The 20369-nt window shown below is 38.5% G+C and overlaps 2 protein-coding genes, 1 long non-coding RNA gene and 1 pseudogene across 3 annotated transcripts; 3 read left to right on the top strand and 1 right to left on the bottom strand.

The window, feature by feature from the left end:
* The first annotated feature begins 965 nt into the window (after positions 1-965).
* LOC122082804 (pyruvate dehydrogenase E1 component subunit alpha-3, chloroplastic-like) lies at positions 966-5839 on the top strand. The gene is made up of 3 exons (XM_042650580.1): positions 966-1376; positions 1559-2336; positions 5230-5839. The coding sequence occupies exons 1-3, from the start codon at positions 1128-1130 to the stop codon at positions 5505-5507; spliced, it is 1305 nt and encodes a 434-aa protein (XP_042506514.1). The 5' UTR covers positions 966-1127; the 3' UTR covers positions 5508-5839.
* Positions 5840-7649: 1810 nt separating this feature from the next.
* Positions 7650-13477, bottom strand: LOC122082803. The gene is made up of 6 exons (XM_042650579.1): positions 12512-13477; positions 12157-12319; positions 11845-12021; positions 11677-11760; positions 9971-10052; positions 7650-8403 (listed from the first exon to the last, which is right to left on the bottom strand). Exons 1-6 carry the CDS (start codon positions 12886-12888, stop codon positions 7967-7969), a joined length of 1320 nt encoding a protein of 439 aa, XP_042506513.1. The 5' UTR covers positions 12889-13477; the 3' UTR covers positions 7650-7966.
* Positions 13330-13923, top strand: LOC122082805. Its single transcript, XR_006141407.1, has 2 exons — positions 13330-13461; positions 13569-13923. It is a non-coding gene; the product is annotated as an uncharacterized LOC122082805 (long non-coding RNA).
* Positions 13924-19419: 5496 nt separating this feature from the next.
* LOC122082215 lies at positions 19420-19797 on the top strand (annotated as a pseudogene).
* The last annotated feature ends 572 nt before the right edge of the window (positions 19798-20369 follow it).

Raw genomic sequence — 20369 nt, 5'->3', positions numbered from 1 at the left:
CAGAAACGGATTTTCACGTTTTTAGAAAAAAAAAGTAGATTTTTTGTTCGATAAATCTGTTTCTCAAAACGTTTTTTGCAGACAGAATATCACTAACAAACTCAATACTATCATCAGAAGCCCAAAAAGGAGAGAGGATTTGATTGCCTCTTTTTAGATTTAAATAGTTGAGAGATTTTTATAAGGCACATCAGTCTTTTTTTTTCTCTCAAAGATGTTTCTAGAAACGATGAAACAAGATGGACTTGTTTCGTCAAAGTTGTTTCTCGAATTGTAAATAAGCATAAATTTTTATTTTTATTTCTAGAAACAGGTGAAATGAAACAACTTTATCAAACGTTTTTTAGATTGTTTCTCTATTTTTGAGAACAAGAAAATGCAAAAATGGTAGAAACAGAACATTGTCCCTAGGCTATGTTTGGTAGCCAAGAGAAGAAAAGAAAAGAAAAGAAAAGAAAAGAAAAAAGAATCTAGAAAAAAAAAAGAAAATAAAAAAGAAAAAATTGTGAGAAAATAAAAAGAGTATGTATGCTTGGTTACCAAGAGAAGAAAAAAAAATTCAAAAAAAATTGAATTTTAAGAGAGAGATAGACACATAGAAAATCATCATTGAGTAATCATTCATTTTTTGTCTTATTATGTTTTCATATTTTTTCATGTTTTCTTGTGTCTTCGGGAAGAAAATTTTTGGAAAAACAAAAGAAAATTTTATAATTTCTAAGAAAAATTTGAATTTGAAAAAAAGAATCTTCTCATGGGTGAAGATACAGTGCAAAGAAAAATTAACCCAAGAAAAAAAGTACTTTTTTTTTTCTTCTCCTCTCTTGGCTACCAAACACAGCCTAAACTTAACACAGTTTGGTGACGGTGGACCGTGGACTGTGGACTGGTCCCATCCTACACCCTCTAAATCATGAAACCAGTCAGGCGGTCTTTCCCAGGCCCAGGTTCTTGGGTTTCTCCGCCCTTGGGGCTTTGTCTTTCTATATTTTCTCATCCTTCGTTCAATCTGTTATGCTTTTCGGACTTTCCCCTTCTGTCTGTATCTGTAAAGCACAAGCAGTTTCACAGCAGAGAAGGCTGAGAGAGGAAGGACAAGGAAGGAGCAGGTCTCTGCAACAACGACAATGTCTTCAGCAATATCAGCAATGAAGATCCTTCAGCCACTCAATCATCCCACCACCGCCGCCAGATCCCCAGAAAACTCCCTCTTTGATCCCTTTAAATCCAATTCCTCCTTGCTCGGCTCATCCTGCAAACTCCGCTTCAATTCTCTCAAGCCCTTTTCCTCTTCTCACCGTCGATCTTCCGTTGTTGCTGTCTCCAACGTTGTCAAGGAGACGAAACTCAACTCCAACTCCTCCATGACCAATCTGGTATCTCACTATTCTGCTTCTCATTGAAAATACATTCTTAATTTCAATTCCACACCCCCCTCCCTCCCCCTCACCAACTCTTTCTCTTCTGGAGGCTTCGAAATTTCACATTTCTTATGGATCTGAAAACCCTAACAAAGGTATTTTTATTTTTATTTTTATTCTTCCCTTGTTTGCTGCAGATTACCAAAGAGGAAGGCCTGGAGCTTTACGAAGACATGGTTTTGGGTAGAACTTTTGAGGACATGTGTGCTCAGATGTACTACAGAGGTAAAATGTTCGGCTTTGTTCACCTCTACAATGGACAAGAAGCCGTGTCGACGGGATTCATCAAGCTCTTGAAGAAGGAAGATTCTGTCTGCAGTACGTACCGTGATCACGTTCACGCACTCAGTAAAGGTGTCTCGGCTCGCGCCGTCATGAGTGAACTCTTCGGCAAGACCACTGGGTGTTGTCGAGGCCAGGGTGGATCCATGCACATGTTCTCCAAAGAGCATAATCTTCTCGGTGGGTTCGCCTTCATTGGCGAAGGAATTCCGGTTGCCACAGGGGCTGCTTTCACTTCCAAGTATAGGAGGGAGGTTCTGAAGGATGCTGATTGCGATCATGTGACGTTGGCCTTTTTCGGTGATGGGACCTGTAACAATGGGCAGTTCTACGAGTGTTTGAACATGGCGGCCTTGTGGAAATTACCCATTGTCTTTGTCGTTGAGAACAATTTGTGGGCAATTGGGATGTCACACCTAAGAGCCACTTCGGATCCTGAGATTTGGAAGAAGGGACCTGCTTTCGGGATGCCTGGAGTTCATGTAGATGGGATGGATGTTCTGAAGGTGAGGGAGGTCGCCAAGGAGGCGATCGGCAGGGCTAGAAGAGGAGAAGGACCGACCTTGGTGGAGTGTGAGACCTATAGGTTTAGGGGACACTCTTTGGCTGATCCCGATGAGCTTCGTGACCCTGGTGAGCGTTTTATTCTTCTTCTTCTTCTTGCATCTGCCTCTATTATTCTTCTAATTCTGCATACCCTGAAATCACTTCCATATTTCGGTTTTCAGATGTCGATTGTTGTTTCTCCTGTTTGTTTATTATGTGATTGAACCTGGGGTTTTACTCTTGGGGTTTCGATTACCTGCTTGAACAATGTTAATTTGATTCATCTGAAGTGATTCGAGCGACTAGTATGAGGTTACTGAGTACTTGACACAGTCATATTGATTTAACACAGTCATATTGATTTATAGATAGATGACATGCTTGCTTGAACCTCAACTGAGAAAGCTAGCTTTCAGAGAAAGATGTTGGTTCATTAGTTTGAATATGAGCAGGTTCCTCGTTTTCAAATTTGTCATGATGATCTGAATACACTTTCTCAAAAAATTTTATTTGAAATCCTATTTGTTCAACAAGTTGTTATTCTGTTTTATCAAAAATGGGTGTGAAAACGATGATCACAAAGCGCCCTTGCATACACCCCTAGTCTGTTGTTTTCTGGTGTTTCTTTTACTTTGTTGTTGCTTACTCTAAGATTTTTTCTTGGTGTTCAATAACAGTCTTGGGGTTTTAGAGAATTTGGTGGTTGATAGTTATACTAAAACATACCATTGTGGTTTCATGTGATCTCTGCATCTAACTTGTTGTATCTTTTTCCTTTGCACTTCCCTTCTCCCATCTGTCCGTCCGTTTAGCTATAAATGTAGTTTTGAAATTTTTAGCTTTCTAATTTCAAACTCCTTTACCATGTTCACATCAGGACCTGACCATTAAATGTTATATGATAATTATATTTATTTCTGGAGCACCATATATGCTTGAATGATAATTTTTACCACTTTCAAAGGTGCTTTCTGTTGCTTCGTACTGAATGCAAGCATCCTAGTTGCTTCCATTGGCTCTCCAAGTTGGTTGTTTACTCCAGCATTGGAAATTTGTTAGAATTTCTCATCTGATAAAGGATATTAACTTTTGGACAACATAATAGTCTTCAACTAGTATTCATGTGTGTTGTGGGTCAAGATTGAAAACTTTTACGTCATGGTGTTCTCCAATTTATGTTTGACTTGCAAAATTGGAATCAGTGAGAGAGACTCCCATTTTAGGAAGTCAGGACTTGTATGCGTTACAAGTTAATTATAATGATATATGCAATTATAATTGTAACCACAATGACTAGTACCTAATTTCATGGGACAGGACTCAATTTATCATCATGGTCTTCAGGTATGGTGAAGTTCTCTTTATAGGGCATTGTATTTAAATTTAGGGAAAATTACTTGGACACCCCCTTTTACTATAGCCCAATTGTTTGATGCCCCTAAAGTTTGAAACTATTACTTGAAGCCCAATGAAACTTGACAGTGTTAGTTTGTTGTTAGTGGTTGAATGGAAAAGACCATTTTACCCTTATGAGGGTAAATTACTTGGACACCCCCTGTACTATGGCCCGGTTGCTTGACACCCCTAAAGTTTGAAATTATACTTGAACCACCCCTACATTTTAAGATTTCTTACAACTAGCCCATGTTCGTTAGTCAGTCACCGTTTAGTGATGATTTCATGGGTTGGGAAACTCTTAAATGCCCAAACTACCCTTTGTGATTTGACACTTTTACCCTTTCATCATGGAACAACCCTCCATGCTACAATGAAGAACGAAGCAAGCACTCACGTGGTGATCTAACATCTTACCCCCAGCCATATAAAATACCTCAAACCCTTCCACAAACCCTTGTTGAAACCCCCCGTCTCTTATCTGAAACCCTAACCTGCAACCCTCCCCTGCAAGCACTACTGTTGCCCACCACTAACCGCAACTCTAACTTGCAACCTTCCCCTGCAAGAGAAATCAAACATTCCATAGCTACCTCCCGTAGAGACATACCTTCGCCGGTGAGTTGCAGTGGTAAGCCTTGCCGGAAATTTCAGTCTTCTTCTTCACCTTCGCCTTCGCCTTCACCTTCACCTTCACCTTCACCTTTGTTGACGGTGGATATGGAGCACTGCCAAGCTTCTTCTCCAAATTTGGGTTTCTTTAGGTTAATACCTTTAAAGGGTAAGTTGGTCATTTTAACTTTACAAGTTTCAGTTGAATAACTCATAAAGATAAAATGGTCTTTTCCATTCAACCACTAACAACAGACTAACACCGTCAGGTTTTATGGGCCTTCAACTAATAGTTTCAAACTTTAGGGGTGTCAAGCAATTAGGCCATAATATAGGGTGTCCCAAGTAATCAATTCACTACCCTTAAAGGGTTCTTTGGGTATTTAGGAGTTTCTCAACCTATGACGTCATCACTAAACGGTGACCGACTATTGGACAAGGGCTAGTTGTAAGCAATCTTAAAATGTAAGGGTGGTTGAAGTAATAGATTCAAACTTTAGAGTTGTCAAGCAATCGGGCAATGGTACAGGGGGTGTCCAATTAATTTTCCCTTAAATTGATAGTTGGAACTTGTATGTTATGTAAAAACTAACTGTAACCATGATTGATTACTAACGAATATCATGCAACATGGATCAATTCTAACATTGTGGGCCTTTGGCATTTTGTTAATTTTGCTTCACGGGCAGGTGTTTGACTTTTCCATTTAGATTAATCTCTTTTTAAGTTTCATGAATTAAATAATGGATTGATACTTCTTTTTTGGCTTCTTGTTTTGCAACTGCATATTTTTGAGTAATATTGCATGTTTATTTTATTTATGACCTTCAAATTATGTAAACTATGATAAAACAACCATGGAGTGTGATTGAAGATTCAACGGTTGAGTTGTGTGTGTTTCATTTCTTCTCGTTCCCTTATTAAGAATTCTTAGAAAATTTATCCACCTCAACCTGTATCTCTGTTCTGACAGCTGAGAAGTCTCATTATGCTGCAAGAGACCCCATTATGGCTCTAAAGAAATACATGACTCAGAACAATCTGGCCAGTGAGGGAGAGTTGAAGGCCATAGAGAAGAAGATTGATGAATTGATTGAGGAAGCTGTGGAGTTTGCAGATGCGAGCCCTCTTCCTTCCCGCAGCCAGCTGCTGCAGAATGTGTTTGCAGACCCAAAAGGTTTTGGAATTGGCCCTGATGGGAAGTACAGATGCGAGGACCCTAAATTCACAGAAGGCACTGCTCACGTTTAAGGTTTTTATTCAGTCTTCCTAGTTCCTACAGAGGCAAGTTTTCAGCTTGCAGTTAGAATGACCTTGGTGATGGGTGATCCTGTGCGCCAAAACTCATTGTTTAGGTATTGAGTTACCTCTCGCTCATAAGTCGGGTTATGTTTCAAAGGGTGCCATTTTAAATATATTTCTGGTCATATTTGGCACCTCTGTAGTAGCCTCTAGTCCCTGCTATTGTTTTGATGTATGAGCCAAAAGGTTCTGTGATTAGAAAAACCCGTTAAGGGTTGAGTTTAAATTTGCGGTACCCACAACTTTGTAATTCTTCCGAATGGAATGGACGCTTTCTCTAACTTCTTTCTAGTTGAGAATTGAGAAATAATTTTTAATGTTTATGGAAGTCACAAGACAGATCTGTGTCATCCATTTTCATGATTTTTTTTTTTTTTTTTTGCCCAGAGCGGGAAGAGTGCATAATAATTGCTAGAGTGGTATACATGTATGAACAGAGATACTAGTTTAGGTTTTTATTTGCCCTTAAACGGGGTTAATCATGGATCATCTTTTGCATGAGAAAACTGAGTACAGTTTGTTTCGGCAAACTCTGGTTTAGTCGAAGCCCAGTCAATAAACAATGAACCCACTTGCTTCAAAATTTTCCGAACAGGCCTCTGTGATGTCTCTTCTCTTCTTTCAGGTTGACCATGTTAACTGCCCAGGGGAAGAAGTGCCATCAGATTCTGCCGCTTTCACTGAGGTTGAGTTTTGGCCATCTTGGGAAAATATTCTTATCTTCAACTGGGGCTGTCCATATTGCATCAAATATTTCAAGAAAGTATCTCCTCGTGAAGTTTGCAACCTTGCAGCTGTAAAAAAATATGCAAAGCCATCTCTTCTTCCTTCTTGCATAGAATGCATCGATCGGCAAAGATGAAATCCCCTTCCCTTCATAACATTAAGTGTAAGCATTTTATGATTCAAGTCCCAGAGGGCAATATTCTTCTCCTAAAATGACAGATGCTCTTCCATGTTGCTAGTCTTGCCTTGGTACAACTACAGGGAAAACCCACATTTGTGGGAAGCCCATTCCTTTTGCAGGAAAGCATTTTCTCACATTCAGCTGCCACCACCCTGCTCTGGATCTCCAACCATGAAGAGGGTGCTCTTTTGTAAGGCATCGACAACCCCTTCGCTTGTTGTACATCGGCCGTAAAGAAGATACTGTATCATCTTCATACTGTTAAGTGTGAGAAAGAAACAGAATTCTCCTTTGACTTTGAAACCTATGATAAGACCATTGTTTTCCAGAATTCTCAGCATCTGACTTGTAGCAAACCACAGTACCACGAGGAAGATATGCATCATCTTATCCATTTATGCCACCTCCCCACAAATCCCATTGTTTCCAGCACTGAATTGAGAAACGATCATTCAACATTGTCGTGGGCTCTCTATATCGATTTTGTACATTAAACCCCACTTCCTCTCTGTCAGCTTTGAATGGAAACACTCATAAGTTGCAAGCTGCAATGAGCAGTGAGGTGCAGTGAGCATGGGACAGCTGAGAGCATCTGGGTACATGCCCCAAGGGGCTCCCGGCCACACGATGCTTACTACACCAGTGCAGCGGCTGTAGACGATTTTTGCACACCGCGAGTACCCCATCGATTATTTGTCTATTATGAGCAAATATACCTTACCAGCACTTTATAGCTAATTGGTATGCAGTATTTGATCTCTTCACCCCCATGTCGTTTTGTAATCGACCTCGAGTTATTAGAAGTTGTGACCTTCACAATTGTCCAGCATTTCTTGTGGAATTCAATGGTGAACCCATCTCTCATTGTCTGGAGGCTTACCCTTCCAAACTTCTTCCTCGTTTTTAAAATGGACAACCTTGGCAGATTTAGATTTCTAAGATCCACTTCTTGAAATTCACAATTTCCATTATGATGGGTTCCTCTTTTCCAGCAAACCGTCTCCGAGCATAGTCCTGCTACTAGTATTAACTAAGTGATCTTCAAGTGGAACGAGGTAGTATCTTCAAGAAGCCAGATAGCCCGAGATATCTCCCGGGTGAGTATAAAGCTGTAAAAGTGTGGAAAAAAAGGAGCATGTCTAGCAATAGAAAGGTGCAACAATAAATGCTGGAAAGCCAAGCAATGGAAAGGAAAATTTGGATCTGCCCCTTGTTTCAAATGGCATTGGAACCTTGGATGACATTTTTCTTCTACCGAATACAAACATACTTCATTTGGTAGGCTAAAACCATACAACTTTTCTTCCTTCTAGCGACTTGGTCGGATGTAAATAAATTCTGGGGAAATTCTCTCATTTTTTATTTTTTTAATGAAGAATCAAGAATGCAATCTGAGATCTGATCGATCCGTTTCTGCCGCTCATTCGCCAATAGCACAAGCCTCTACAGAAACCCCTTGGTATTTGTTCCAGTTGCTCCCAGTCCCTGGTGAGTCACAAAGTCATAACCTCCTCCCAATCTTTGCGAACTGTCTGGCTACTCCTAAAATAACTGCCTTTGTCAACAGGCCCCTATCAAGACTACAGGCAAGTATGACAGCTCCACCTACAACCAGGAGCTTGGGAATGTTCCTCCCCATGGGTTTGTCAGATGAATCCATGTTTTCTTCTGATGAACCGCCGATGATTTCTAATGATCTCAGGTACTCTGCATTGACCTTGGTGTTGATCTGCGCTAAGAAAGCACACCGGGAGAGTGGTTCCCCTGATGCCCTAGCTTTCTGGTAGGCACGTAAGCCTGGTTCAATCTTCTTCACAGCTCCCCACATACCCTGTCGAACACCAAACTTTGCAATGTCCCATGGAATACCCATGTCTTCATGATGGAAGAGTAGCACCTCACAGGCAGTCAGCTGGCCACCTCCTCCCTTTGATTCCACTGGTTCATGTAAACAACAAAAGCAACTTAGTTTTAACTCCAAAAAAAAATAAAAATAAAAATATGCAATGGGAATATAAGATTCCCATCTATTTGACATGACATAAATACTCTGTTTGTAAAATAAACAATCGATGAAATGCAATTTATGAACTAACAAAAATTTAAAATAAAATATTCACCCATTAAAAAAAAAGAGTACAAATTAAGTTTTGATGGTCTTCCACTGACAATAAAAAAAAAAGTGCAAAAGAAGAAGGGGACGAAAAAAGGGAGCAAGGTCCCAAAATGAAGCAGCATTACACTTGCATGCCTCTATACTGCTATGAAGAGTGTTTGTGGGCCTAAAAAATTTGTGAACATTCAGCCCACCTCATCTAAACAACCAGTTGATTTTCATCAATCTGATAATGCGCATCAGGAGGATAGTTTGAAAATGGTTACAAAAACTCCCTTTTTGTTTGATGCATTTGGAGAGTAATGCAAGCCCAATTCAAAAATTGCTCTTATTTCATAAGCCTTTGTTTAATTTTTTTTTGTAACGTATCCACTTATAGACCCAAATTTTATGTCCCCAGAGGGTACACAAGATTAGTGTCTAAAGTGTTTGAATTAGATTAGGATATTTATTAGCTAGACAGAGTTCTATTTTGAGTCTAATTAATGTTAAACTAGTCAAAGTTAATGTCTAAAACCATTAGAATATTTAGTGGCTGTTTAATTCTGTTAGAATTTGTTTAAAGTATTTGAAGTTTACTAGGTTTACACTTTTGATAGTTTTTATACGAGGATGTAACCCCCTATCAAATTACTCAATTAAACAGAATTATTTGTGAAACTGTGTGCTCTTCTCCACTACCCCTCTATTCTTTTCTTCATGTTACTGTCCACAACTGTTGTTCACAGTCCCAAAAGAAGCCCTCCAATATCTTCTCTTTACTCCCTTCTTTATCCTATTTCTTTTCCGCCATAGGCTGTTGGAACATACAAACCAGAAAGATTCTAAGCCCCTTGTTTGTCAGGAAAATATTCTTAAATCTGAGCCTGTGTTGCAGCAAATCAAATCCTTGTTCCTAATTGAGGACTAGGATTGATTGGCCACATTATATAGTCGAGTAAACAAGGGGAGAAATACCACATACGGCAGTCCATGTCATTGAAAGAGGCTACCATATATGGCCAAATGACCTGTCCACATGGCAAAAAATGGGCCATGCAGCAGAAAACTCTCCACCTGCATGGTAAGTGGTACCCTTTTCCCACACACAGATTGCAAGTGAGATCCCACAATCTTAAATATTCCAAAATCTGGATGAAATTCTGAAATTGATGTATTGGGTAAATTATATTAACTCAGAGGTGATGAATAATATAAATCAGAAACAAAGTTGATATTTAAATATCTGCATGGCCTGTCTGGTTAAATTCAAACTCGCATAAAATTAAGCCAGAGTTTAGATATAGGACATGTAGAAATTTTTTAACACAGTATTGTAATGTCATCTATCGTACAGTAAATAGACAAGACTAACATGGAGAGAGGCAACGAATGGAAGATCTAACTTACCCGCTCGAATGCACCAACTTGAGTAGTAGAGGTCAACACGCCTTGGTTTGTTGCGCCTCGGCACCAAATCACAGGGTACTCCCTGAAATAGGAACGGATACATTGTGCATTCAGGTCAAAGAAAGTTCACCCCTTTCTATTGTGGGTCAAGGGGGTGAGGGGAAAGAGGTGTGCGAAAGATAAACCAACAAGATTCATTCACCATTTAACATATGGATAGAACAAATAAAAGTGGTGTATGAGCCACAAACTTTTGAGAAAACTCTTGTAAACTGTAAAACAAGAATCAGAACACATTGACTAACATGGTGAAACATTCACACAAGGTTTCTTGTAAACAGTGAGCATCCAAGAGGTGAAAATAGGAACCCACTGACTTAAATGAAAAGTAGAGAGTCCCTGTGCTTGCTTGAGTACTAACCTTAAATTCCTACAGAAGGCTAAGAATTTGTATTCAGAAGTATACATTAGATGTAACAAACAATATCACATTTAAAAACCCATTAGAGACAGACCAATTGTGTTAACCTAGTCATTACTCAGGAAGATATATAGATTATAGATAGCATTTCCCAACTGGATAAATTTTTAGATGTTCTCCCCCCCCCTCCCCTCTCTCTCTCCTAACATGAGGAAATTTCACTGAATCAACAGAACACAAAACATCACGGTTTGAGGCTGAAACAAAAGGAATTAAAATAACAAGCATGTTGAATTGGCACAACATTTGTTTCAAGTGTAATGCCCCGACCCAGAGCAAGCCACGATATTGTCCGCTTTGGGGTGAACCCCTCACGGCTTGAAAATGCGTCGTGACCATGGAAGGAGGGCTAGAGGTTATCAATCAGCCCAGTCTCTTCCCCCTAAGCGATATGGGACTAAAGAGCCTGCCCGCCTCAATGCCTCTCCCATTTCTTGCACAGCCTTTAAGGCTCAATGGATCTAGGCCATTTCTTTGGTGTGACATCCCCCCCTTACGGTACAGCATCCCCGTTGTGACCACACACGATGTTAAGTCCGCTCTAATACCATTTGTAACGCCCTGACCCCACACCAAGCCACTTTGTGACGAACCCCTAATGGCTTTAAAATGTGTAATGATCATGGAAGGGGTACTAGAGGTAATCAACTAGTCCAATCTCTTCCCCCTCGTCATTGTGGTACTAAAAAGCCTGCCCCCCCCCCCCCCTCAATGCCTTTCCCGTATCTTGCTCAATCTTTGAGACTAAACGTGGGCCATTTCTTGGGTGTGACGTTAAGAGTAGTCATTCTATTTGAAAGCAACCATAGAAAAAAGACTAGCAGAACATAATATGTTGTCAATGTATCAATACAAGAAAGTGGGTAAAACTGTAATACAAACTACATCTCAGCTAAGTTTAGAGAACTTACAAACCTATGATAACACCTTGAAAATTAAAACAATGGCCACATGACTGTCTCATAGGCCAAGACACTGATTTATGTTTCTACAGATGATAATTTAAGTCCTGCTAAAGCTTTGCTTTTCTATCACACAGAAAACATCACTTGGAACTTAAGTGGTTATGCAGTGCTAATAGAAGATGGGAGCAGCCCGCATGATAAGAAGGATAGCATAGAACAAATTATCTACCAATGACCACACAAAATTTTAATTGAAAAGGAACATTAAACAACAAAATGGAAGATTCAACAAATATTTTAACAAGATTTAACTATTATACCTTAGTAACACAATAATATGTTCTTCCTGAATCCCAAATTCGACGTCCTATTGTGTATTCTCTGTCACTACAGAAGAAGGGGAACTGTGTAACAAGACAATTAGAGAGTGTGAGCAGATGCAACCGAGTAAAGATATCCACAAAATGGACAAAAAGCAAATTTCTTACCTTTCGTATCCAATGAACTACCATAGTTCCTGTTGTGGGACACTCTTCTAATGTTGCAGAATTTATATGCATGTCATCCCACTGCTTTCTGAACTCATCATCCCAGAAGAAGTCCCTCACCAACTCCGGTGTAGCATCCTCAAAAACAGTTCTGCTGCGGTATTGTGGGGGGCCAGTCTAGCAAGATTTGCAAAAAAAAAAATGATGAAGGAAATCCTAAAAGATGTTTTCTTTCCTCTTAAAAACACTATACCAAGTCCTAAATTTGCTTTATCAGAACGAAGTAAAATAGTAGCAGAGGAGACAAACTACCTCAGTGTCTCTCCGCCAAGCTTGATAACTCATATCAGTTGTCGAACGATCCATCATGTGTATCCATGCTGGGCCCCCATCTTGCACCTCAACTAGCTGACACAAATGTTCTAAATCCTCCCCCGTGACAACCAACGATTTTTCACTTTCCTGCTGTGACGAACTGGATCACCAAAATGGCAAAACCAATCAGTGCGTAATAAAAAGAACACAAATACATATTAGTGAAGAACAGATTAAGTTTCCATATTTCAAGCTAACTTTTTAAATCTTTTTCTGTATCAAGCAATTGCAATTTTCTTGTTCTTCCCAGTTCCAGATATTATCAGAGGGAAGGATGGCAAATTCAACATACCTACAGTCGGAAGTAACAGCGGCCGGCGCAGAGAACGTCGTCTTCTCCAACCCATCATCAGACATCCATGAAATGCAGCTTGGCAACTGTGGTTTCAAGAAACTAAAGCCTTTTGGTATGGAACCAAAACCAAAAGATGGGGGAGAAATAGAACCAGGCAAAAAGGAAGATGATGGCAACAGTGAAGTGGGACATGACACCAAAAAATCCATTTTGTCTCTCCCCAACGTCGCCCATCTTGGTTTCCAAGACCATCCGATAACAAGCCCTATAAGAACCGCAATCCATAGAGGACTGAAAAACATCACCAGCTCCCTGAAAACATCCCCAATTGTAGGTCTTTCCAAGATATCGAAAAAAGCCGAAATCAAAGCCATAATAATTTAGGAAGGAAGGAAAAAAAAAGGGGGGGAAAGGGAGAGGGGGAGTTGGAAGAAGAAGAAAGAAACCCTCGATTCAATCGATACTATAGGCGCTAAGCACAGTGATAATTCGAGGGCTTCGAGAGAAGGATAGAGCAGGTGAACTAAAACCCTAGAAGAAGACCAGCCACTGAATTTAGCGAAGAATTCAAGATAAGAGATAGAGGAAAGAAGAAGAGCAAAAGATGAGATTGAGATAATGGTAGGATGACCAGAAGAAGAAGAAGACAAGTGAATCCACACAGCTTCGGATAAGGATTTCAGAGACAAGAGGTAGATAGACGTAGAAGCTGGATTACCGTAGGCCCATCTTAGTTTCACTTAGAAGTTGGAAACCCAAAAACATCTCTACATTTGTGTAAGAAAAAAAGAAAAAAACAAATCTAAAATCAGTTTGTAAGGAATTAGCAGAAACCCAGATTGGAAATAATTGGTAGAGTCAGAACTCAGAACTCGAAAGGATTCAAGAAGAAGAATAGTATGCGACGCCTTCCCAGTTCCCTCCCTTCTTCGCTTCTTTCAATGTTGGTAAATAAATATGTCCACTTGTGTTATGAGAAAAAGAAAAAAAATGTGTTTCTGTGGTCGCTTCGCTCTTGTTTATCACGTTTGCTGACTGGGAACATTTTGTGCAGTTCTTTTCTTTTGAAAACGCGGCACCGCGGTGTCTCTTGCCTCTTGTTACCAGTACGATGGATGGTGGAACTTTAAAGTGAGGTATAGGTAATGTGATTAATGAGTAACTGTGAAGTATAGAACCATTTTCCTAATTTTCCAATATACATCATGAGGGGAAAAGAACGTTTCCTGATCGTCCAAACAAAGGGGTGGCATCTTGTTTGACTGTTCAGTTAGGAAGGCATTGTCTTGTGTGTGAGAGACATTTTGACAATTTTCACTTGGTAGTTGTCTAATATTTGTAATTTGCAATAGACATGCTTTAATAAATACATAGGGGTGGTAAAAAGATCACCCTGCTCCCTTCTTGGATGTTAGTGTTCCTTCCTTGGTCTCTATGCTGGTATAGTGGCTATGCAAAAGAGATAGTAATCCAGCCCATTATATTGTGGGCAAAAATATTTTCACATTGAACATGCCTATTTCAGTTAGAATTGGCCTCAAAAACCCTAAAATCGGTCATTGAGATCTGAAAACCCAACAATCTAGTCTCAAAAACCTTAAAATAGTCCACTCTAAGATGTCCAAAATCAGAATTAATAAGAGTCAATTTCAATCCAAAACAACTGATTTCACTGATCCAATTATAATTTTTTAAACTCAATGATATATGTTCTTAGACAAGGGTTTTCAGCTATTTATTCTCTCTTCCTTGGCCATTATTGACATTACTGAAGATATGATCATGGGCATCGTCATTGAAAATTTCTTCCACACTTGCAACATGGGGAGCCCTCTCCATTTTTTATATTAGGGGGTAAAGTCCCGCCTATATACTAATGTACTCAAAATTGACTACTACACTTTTGCTAAAAGCATGAATTTTGATGGATGTATTGTTCAAAGACAAAATTCATTTGTCTATCACGTCGAATGATGATATGACAATTTTGATTTTACCTTAATAGCACGTCAATTTGATTAGCCATAAATTTAATGACTATGCAATCTCCCGTGATAAATAATTTTCAAATCTCTATTTTCCATATTCTAAATTGTGTTTAAATTGAAATTTTACATTTAAGTAAAGGACCACAAAATTTAGGCCCCAGTCAACTTACAATGTGGCAGATATTTGATTTACCTAGATAAAATTTTATCACGGCGGATTATTCATTTTACTCTGACCAAAATTTACATTAATGACATTTACATCTAATAAAGAAAAAGAGTCAAGAAAACTTTTATTAGACTACTAAATCGTCTTTTCCATAAGGATAGTTATTTGGTAACAATGGAAAGTGATTTTTCAAAAAAATCACTAGATAAATTTGAGCTATAGTTTTTTTTTTTTCATTTTCTTTTTTAATTTAAAGTGTATGTTTTCACTTAGAGTTGGTACACATGCGTGGATGTACATAGGATGTGTGTGAATATAAAGTGGGTTACTTGAAGGGATGAAGCCCTAAAATTTGACACATGGATGATCTAGACCATGTCCTCTCTATCCAATGATTGAGACATGTCATCTTTGCATGTAACAAAATAGATGCTTTGTGGCATTTGAAAAATAAAAAATAAAACAAACCTTCAACTTAGTGCTAAAGTCATGTACCGTTTAAGTCTAAGAAGTATTTTGAAAAACCATGAGAACGATCTGATATAAAATCATTGAAAATTGGACTATGACGAGTCATATTCCCTGTGCAACATGTGTTAAGATTGAAGACCTATCTAGTGGAATCGGTCAAATTTCTCGCACTATCACCCTTCCGTAATTAGCCATTATAGAGATTTGCTTGTAGTTTTGTCTTATGTAGTGTATGGTATGCATTCTTGGAATAAAACCTGGATTGATACGAAAAAATAAAAAAAGCATCGGATTCAAAAAGCATTCTAAACCCATTAACTATTATGAGAATGCATACCAAACACAACCTAGTGGTAAAAAATTATGATGTGCTCTTCTTTTTTTTTTCTTGTAAATTTATTTTTAATGATGTGATTGCATGTTTAGAATTGATTGTTAATTAATCATAATTAGCAATCACCTCATCCTCAAATACATGGAGAGGATCCAAGTTTTCCAATATCATTCAAAATCCAATTGATGTAAATATTTAAAGTTAACAAGGAAAATGGTTAAATTTTCAATTTGTTTCTAAGAAAATGGTGGAAAATGGTTTTTTTTCTTCTATAAATAGGATTTTTCATTATTAATTTTAATATAAAATATAAAATTTGAAATTATAAGAATTTTTTTTATATACACGTTAAGTTTAATAATAAAACAAACAAGATATAACGGATTAATATACAAGCTAAGGAAATTTCAATCATTTAACAATGATATTCTGATAAATAGACAATCTTTCTTTGCTCTACTTTACAAGTAAATTACGAGGACCACATAGGTAATCTAAGTTGTCCACTTATAATGCTGCAAACCAAACAAAAATTATGTTAATATACCTCATTGGTAGCTCCTTATCTTTCAGTGCTTTGTTTTGTCATTTGACCAATTTAAATTTGAGTTGAATCTTTAAATATGGCTGGCATTGAACCATGAGGTATATACATCCATACAAAAAATTTGAATCCCATCCAACATACTAGGTGATAGATACATTTGGACTTTGAACAACTAGGATAAGCTTCACTTAATGGTTGGGAAATGGATAGTTATACCTAGGGGAAGATATTGTGTATTACATGTGAAAATGGTGATACAAATCCGAAGACGTAATTGTTGTTGTATGGTTGTCCTTGTTGGCAACCTGGCCATGTGGCAGTGATGACTTAGTCAGTTTAGGTGACGTAGATGGAAATGATAACATGGCAATGTCCAGTGTCACCAATGAGATAACAGAGCCACTTGGTATACATGAAGTGGTTTGATACATCCTTAGTATGTGGTGCGGGTTTCTGGGTCAAAACTGATAAAATTGGTCTATTTACTCTCGGGGACATTTTTGACAGTGAAAATAACATTTTTGGAAGATCGCTTCTTCATAAAAAAGATATATTGTAATTTATCTAGTCCAGTGCATCTAATTTTGTCACATTCCGATACCGTATGAAGAAGTTACGACATTTATGGTAGTCGAGGGTAGTTTCGGTATTGAAGATGAATTTTTTAAAGGAAGTGTTCTCCATGTAACGATACGAAAAAAATTTGATATTCTCAACGGTTTTGATTTCATTGCGTTTCAATTCCGTATGAGAAAGATGCATCATTGGAAATGTCTAGGGGCATTTTCATCTTTTTATATGGCTGAGTCAGATGATCATGTCTTCTAGAAAGCCGTAAAGCGTCCAGTCACAATTACAACCCACTTCATTTCATCTCAATCGGATGTCATATGAAAAAGTTATATGTGTTTCCATGAAGCCGATTTGAAAATCTAAACAAAAAATTCATCAATTGCTCTCGGTGTTGGGTGGATTTTTTTGGAATTTATTTTTGAAATTTGAAGGGCTTTTGTATTATTTCAAGATTTTGAAAGCTTGAGTTGCAGGGGATCTTTAAGCACTGAAATATATGAAGGCAGGGGCTTGATTATAATAAAGAGGAGTAAAGGGAAGTGAAATTGATGGTCCAGATTCGACCACGTAGGCTTGATGCCCATCCAAAGGCTGCTGAGATTTTGCGCTGATATGGACGAGATAGATGCTTACGCATGGAATTTGATTGGTTAGGTGCATAAGCCTTGGTGCTCTGGTTATACCTTATCAAGGTATGTTGTGGTGTTTCGTAGTGCATGAAAGGTATTAAAAAGATTTTGATCTTAAGGATCTCATGAGATCTGATTAAAGCTAATCTTGAAGGATTCGGATCCAATGGTTGATAAGCCTTTCACTTTTGTGAGTGGGAGACAAGCTCCCTTAAAATCCTAAAAAAGTAACCAATCAAAAATTGACAACAAAAAGTGATAGTTGACCGTTGACGTTAGCATGACGTCATCAGTTGCCTCCCTTCTTCAAATCTTGTGGTTAAGACTGACTATCTGTTATTTTAATCGAACGATCTAGATTACGAGATTCCCTTTGATGAGATATACAGTCATATTTGCCCCCTGTTGCGCGCACGGCCGGCGTATCCTACGCCAACCTCCGAAGATTTCATTTTGAGTGTTTTGGTTGGTCCAACTTTAAATGGTCATATCTCCCTCATCTTAACTTCGATTTGGGTGATTCAAGTTGGAGATTCCTCATCTCTTCGAGTTCTACACACTAGAGGGAAGAAATCAGGCAGAGGGATTGCTGAGGTAATAAAAAATTAGTTGAAACTCATGAAAGGCTAAGGGTTTGAATGAAAGACTTCCATCCTCTTGCACTTAATCCATAGCCCCCATTAGAGGCTTAGGAAGCTGCTGGAAACCAAGGCATCAAGCTCTATTGGTTGTTGCCAAGAGAAAGAAAAAAAAAATGAAAGAGAAGATAAGAAGAGGGAAATAGAGAAGAAGTTTTCCTCTCTCTTTGTGTGTGTCTTGAATGCTTCTCAAGAAATATATTCTCAAATCCAATTAATGGAGTTTGATGGTTCTTGTTGAGAATACTATTTTTCCATTAAAGTTTTATTTACAAGGAAGACTAGAAAAGGAGAAGGAGAGAGAGAGAGAGAGAGAGAGAGAGAGAGAGAGAGAGAGAGAGAGAGAGAGAGAGGAGTGTGTGTATGATTGTGAATGCCATTGTTGCTCCATGAAAGTAAAGACAAGGAGAAAAGAAAGAAGAAGAAGGAGAACCTAGAATTTGATTCTTTTGAGTTGCTTCAAGAAACCCAAGTGTCAATCAGGGTTGAAGCATTGACGGCACCGAGACAACATGGTTGTGATCTGCATCAAGTGGAGATTGACATTATTGCATCTTCGACGGTTACTCCTTGCCAAGGTAACCTCACTTTTGCCAAATTTTCATTATTATAAATCATTATAGCAAGATGTTTGATAAAATGCCTAAGTGATAGTTGTAGTCTATTTGGGAAAAATTTGCATGTATGAGTGCTTCACTATAAATCATTATTATAAGCCCAACTTTATTTTTTATTGGTGTTCAGTGGGTGCTGGACACAGGGGCTATGTGTTCCTTGGTAGTTACAACTACCTAAATCTATTTGTCGTGGGTGCGGCCTCTCAGATCATTTTGAGAAAACTAGGGTGAAGACCTAGCCATTGTATGTCATTGGTGAAAACTGAGAATGTGTTCCCTTGGCTATGGGTGCAGTCATAATTAGTATTGAGTAAATGCTGAGCCCAATAGTGGGCATTACTTTGTGCATGTAGGCAACTGGCCGAAGCACGTATTTCTTGTGTTGTGGATGTGTATGCTCGTATTTGTATTGTGGATTAGAGTGCTTGGCTGCATAATGGGTGTGTACATCTGGTAGACCTGACCACTTGGTGGTGCAGTGTGGATGTGCATACGACTGTGTATGTATGTGATAGTGATTACTGTGTGAGGTTTATAAGATAGCTCTGGGTAGCAATACAGGTTATGTGAGTAAATTCCGTACAACAGTGAGAATGGTCAGTAGTATACATAGCAGCTCTGGACAGCATCAGTAGACTGTGCTATTGAAGTGCAAATAGTGATTGCCACATTAGGGGTACAACTGAAAAATAAAAAAATATTTGGCACACTGATTCACCCCCCTCTCTGTGTCAATCGGGACCCAACAGTAATGAAAAATTTACACAAGTTGCTAATGAAAAGTTTCATTCTATGGACTTGATTCTTGCGTGTTGATGGCTTCCCTTTGGAATCAATTTCATCTCCCGTGGATGGTGTGAGGGTGGGGTCAGGGTTTTTAAAACTCGGTATCGGTATCAATCACAGCCAAAATCGATATGATACAGATCGGTATCAATAATGACCGATCAAGGATCGGTTAAAGATCGTAAATCATACATTTTTCTCGGATCAATCACAGTATCGGTTAGGATCGATAAAAAAAATTAATCTAAAAAAATTAAAAAACCAAAATGAAAGGAGGACAAAGTTACAGAGTTTAGAACAGGGGAGAAAGCATAACCCAGGAGGAGAAAAAGCTAGGGCGATTGGAAGAAGATAGTAATAGAGATTCCAAGATTTAATCCATGGCTGGTGTTCTTCAAGCGAGAGTGGAACTGGAACTGACCTTTCTTGGTCGGTTTCTCCATCACCGGCACCATCATCATCAAGCTTTCTCTTGGATTCACTGAGGAGGATGCTAAGAATTCTCCTTTCGTTTAGAGGCACAAGAGATGAATATTGAGACTCCTGATGTAGTTCCAGGTAGTAATTTTGTGTGGACGAGAAGCTTGGTTGTTTGTGTCTGATTTGTGATCAAATAATGAATTGCTACAATGATTAAGATCTTTGTTTCTTGGATTTAATTTTTAGGCTTCCTTTTGATTTGAATAAGGTTGAACTTCGTTGATTCTGGATTACATGCAAGGCTTGGTTTGTGGCTTGATTGAATATTAACATGGAGACCTAGAAAGTGCTGAGAGTATCTTTTGTTCCCATCATTCAGCCAGTGGTTCTTGTACGTTTCCAATTTAAAATGAACCCTATTGGTTACCATCTCATACGCAACCTTCTATTTTATGTGGTCTTAAAAAAAAAAAAAAAAAAAAAAAAAAAAAAAAAAAAAAAAAAAAAAAACAGAGGTCAGAACAGAGAGTGGAATCTAAGGAATGGCAGCTCGAATGAATCCACCAAGTCGCCAGAGCCTGTTGTGAGGACAATGAATAGGAGGGCAGAGAAGGCGAGGATGAGACCATCGAGTCCGAGCCAGAGGCAAGCAGAGCCCAATTTATCGGTGGCAAAGTTCTGCT

Source organism: Macadamia integrifolia, chromosome 6 (genome assembly GCF_013358625.1).
Source record: "Macadamia integrifolia cultivar HAES 741 chromosome 6, SCU_Mint_v3, whole genome shotgun sequence".
Lineage (NCBI taxonomy): Eukaryota > Viridiplantae > Streptophyta > Magnoliopsida > Proteales > Proteaceae > Macadamia > Macadamia integrifolia.
Note: the sequence above shows the minus strand (reverse complement) of the source record. Positions and strands in the feature narration are given on the sequence as shown.

Bases quoted from the DNA above. Each gene is read 5' to 3' on its own strand.
- LOC122082804 (XM_042650580.1), top strand. From the start codon at position 1,128: ATGTCTTCAGCAATATCAGCAATGAAGATCCTTCAGCCACTCAATCAT. The intron at 1,377-1,558 runs GTATCTCACTAT...TGTTTGCTGCAG, and splicing joins ACTCCTCCATGACCAATCTG to ATTACCAAAGAGGAAGGCCT. The intron at 2,337-5,229 runs GTGAGCGTTTTA...CTGTTCTGACAG, and splicing joins CGATGAGCTTCGTGACCCTG to CTGAGAAGTCTCATTATGCT.
- LOC122082803 (XM_042650579.1), bottom strand. From the start codon at position 12,888: ATGGCTTTGATTTCGGCTTTTTTCGATATCTTGGAAAGACCTACAATT. The intron at 12,022-12,156 runs GTAGTTTGTCTC...AAATCTTGCTAG, and splicing joins CTTGGCGGAGAGACACTGAG to ACTGGCCCCCCACAATACCG. The intron at 11,761-11,844 runs GTAAGAAATTTG...CTTGTTACACAG, and splicing joins TAGTTCATTGGATACGAAAG to TTCCCCTTCTTCTGTAGTGA.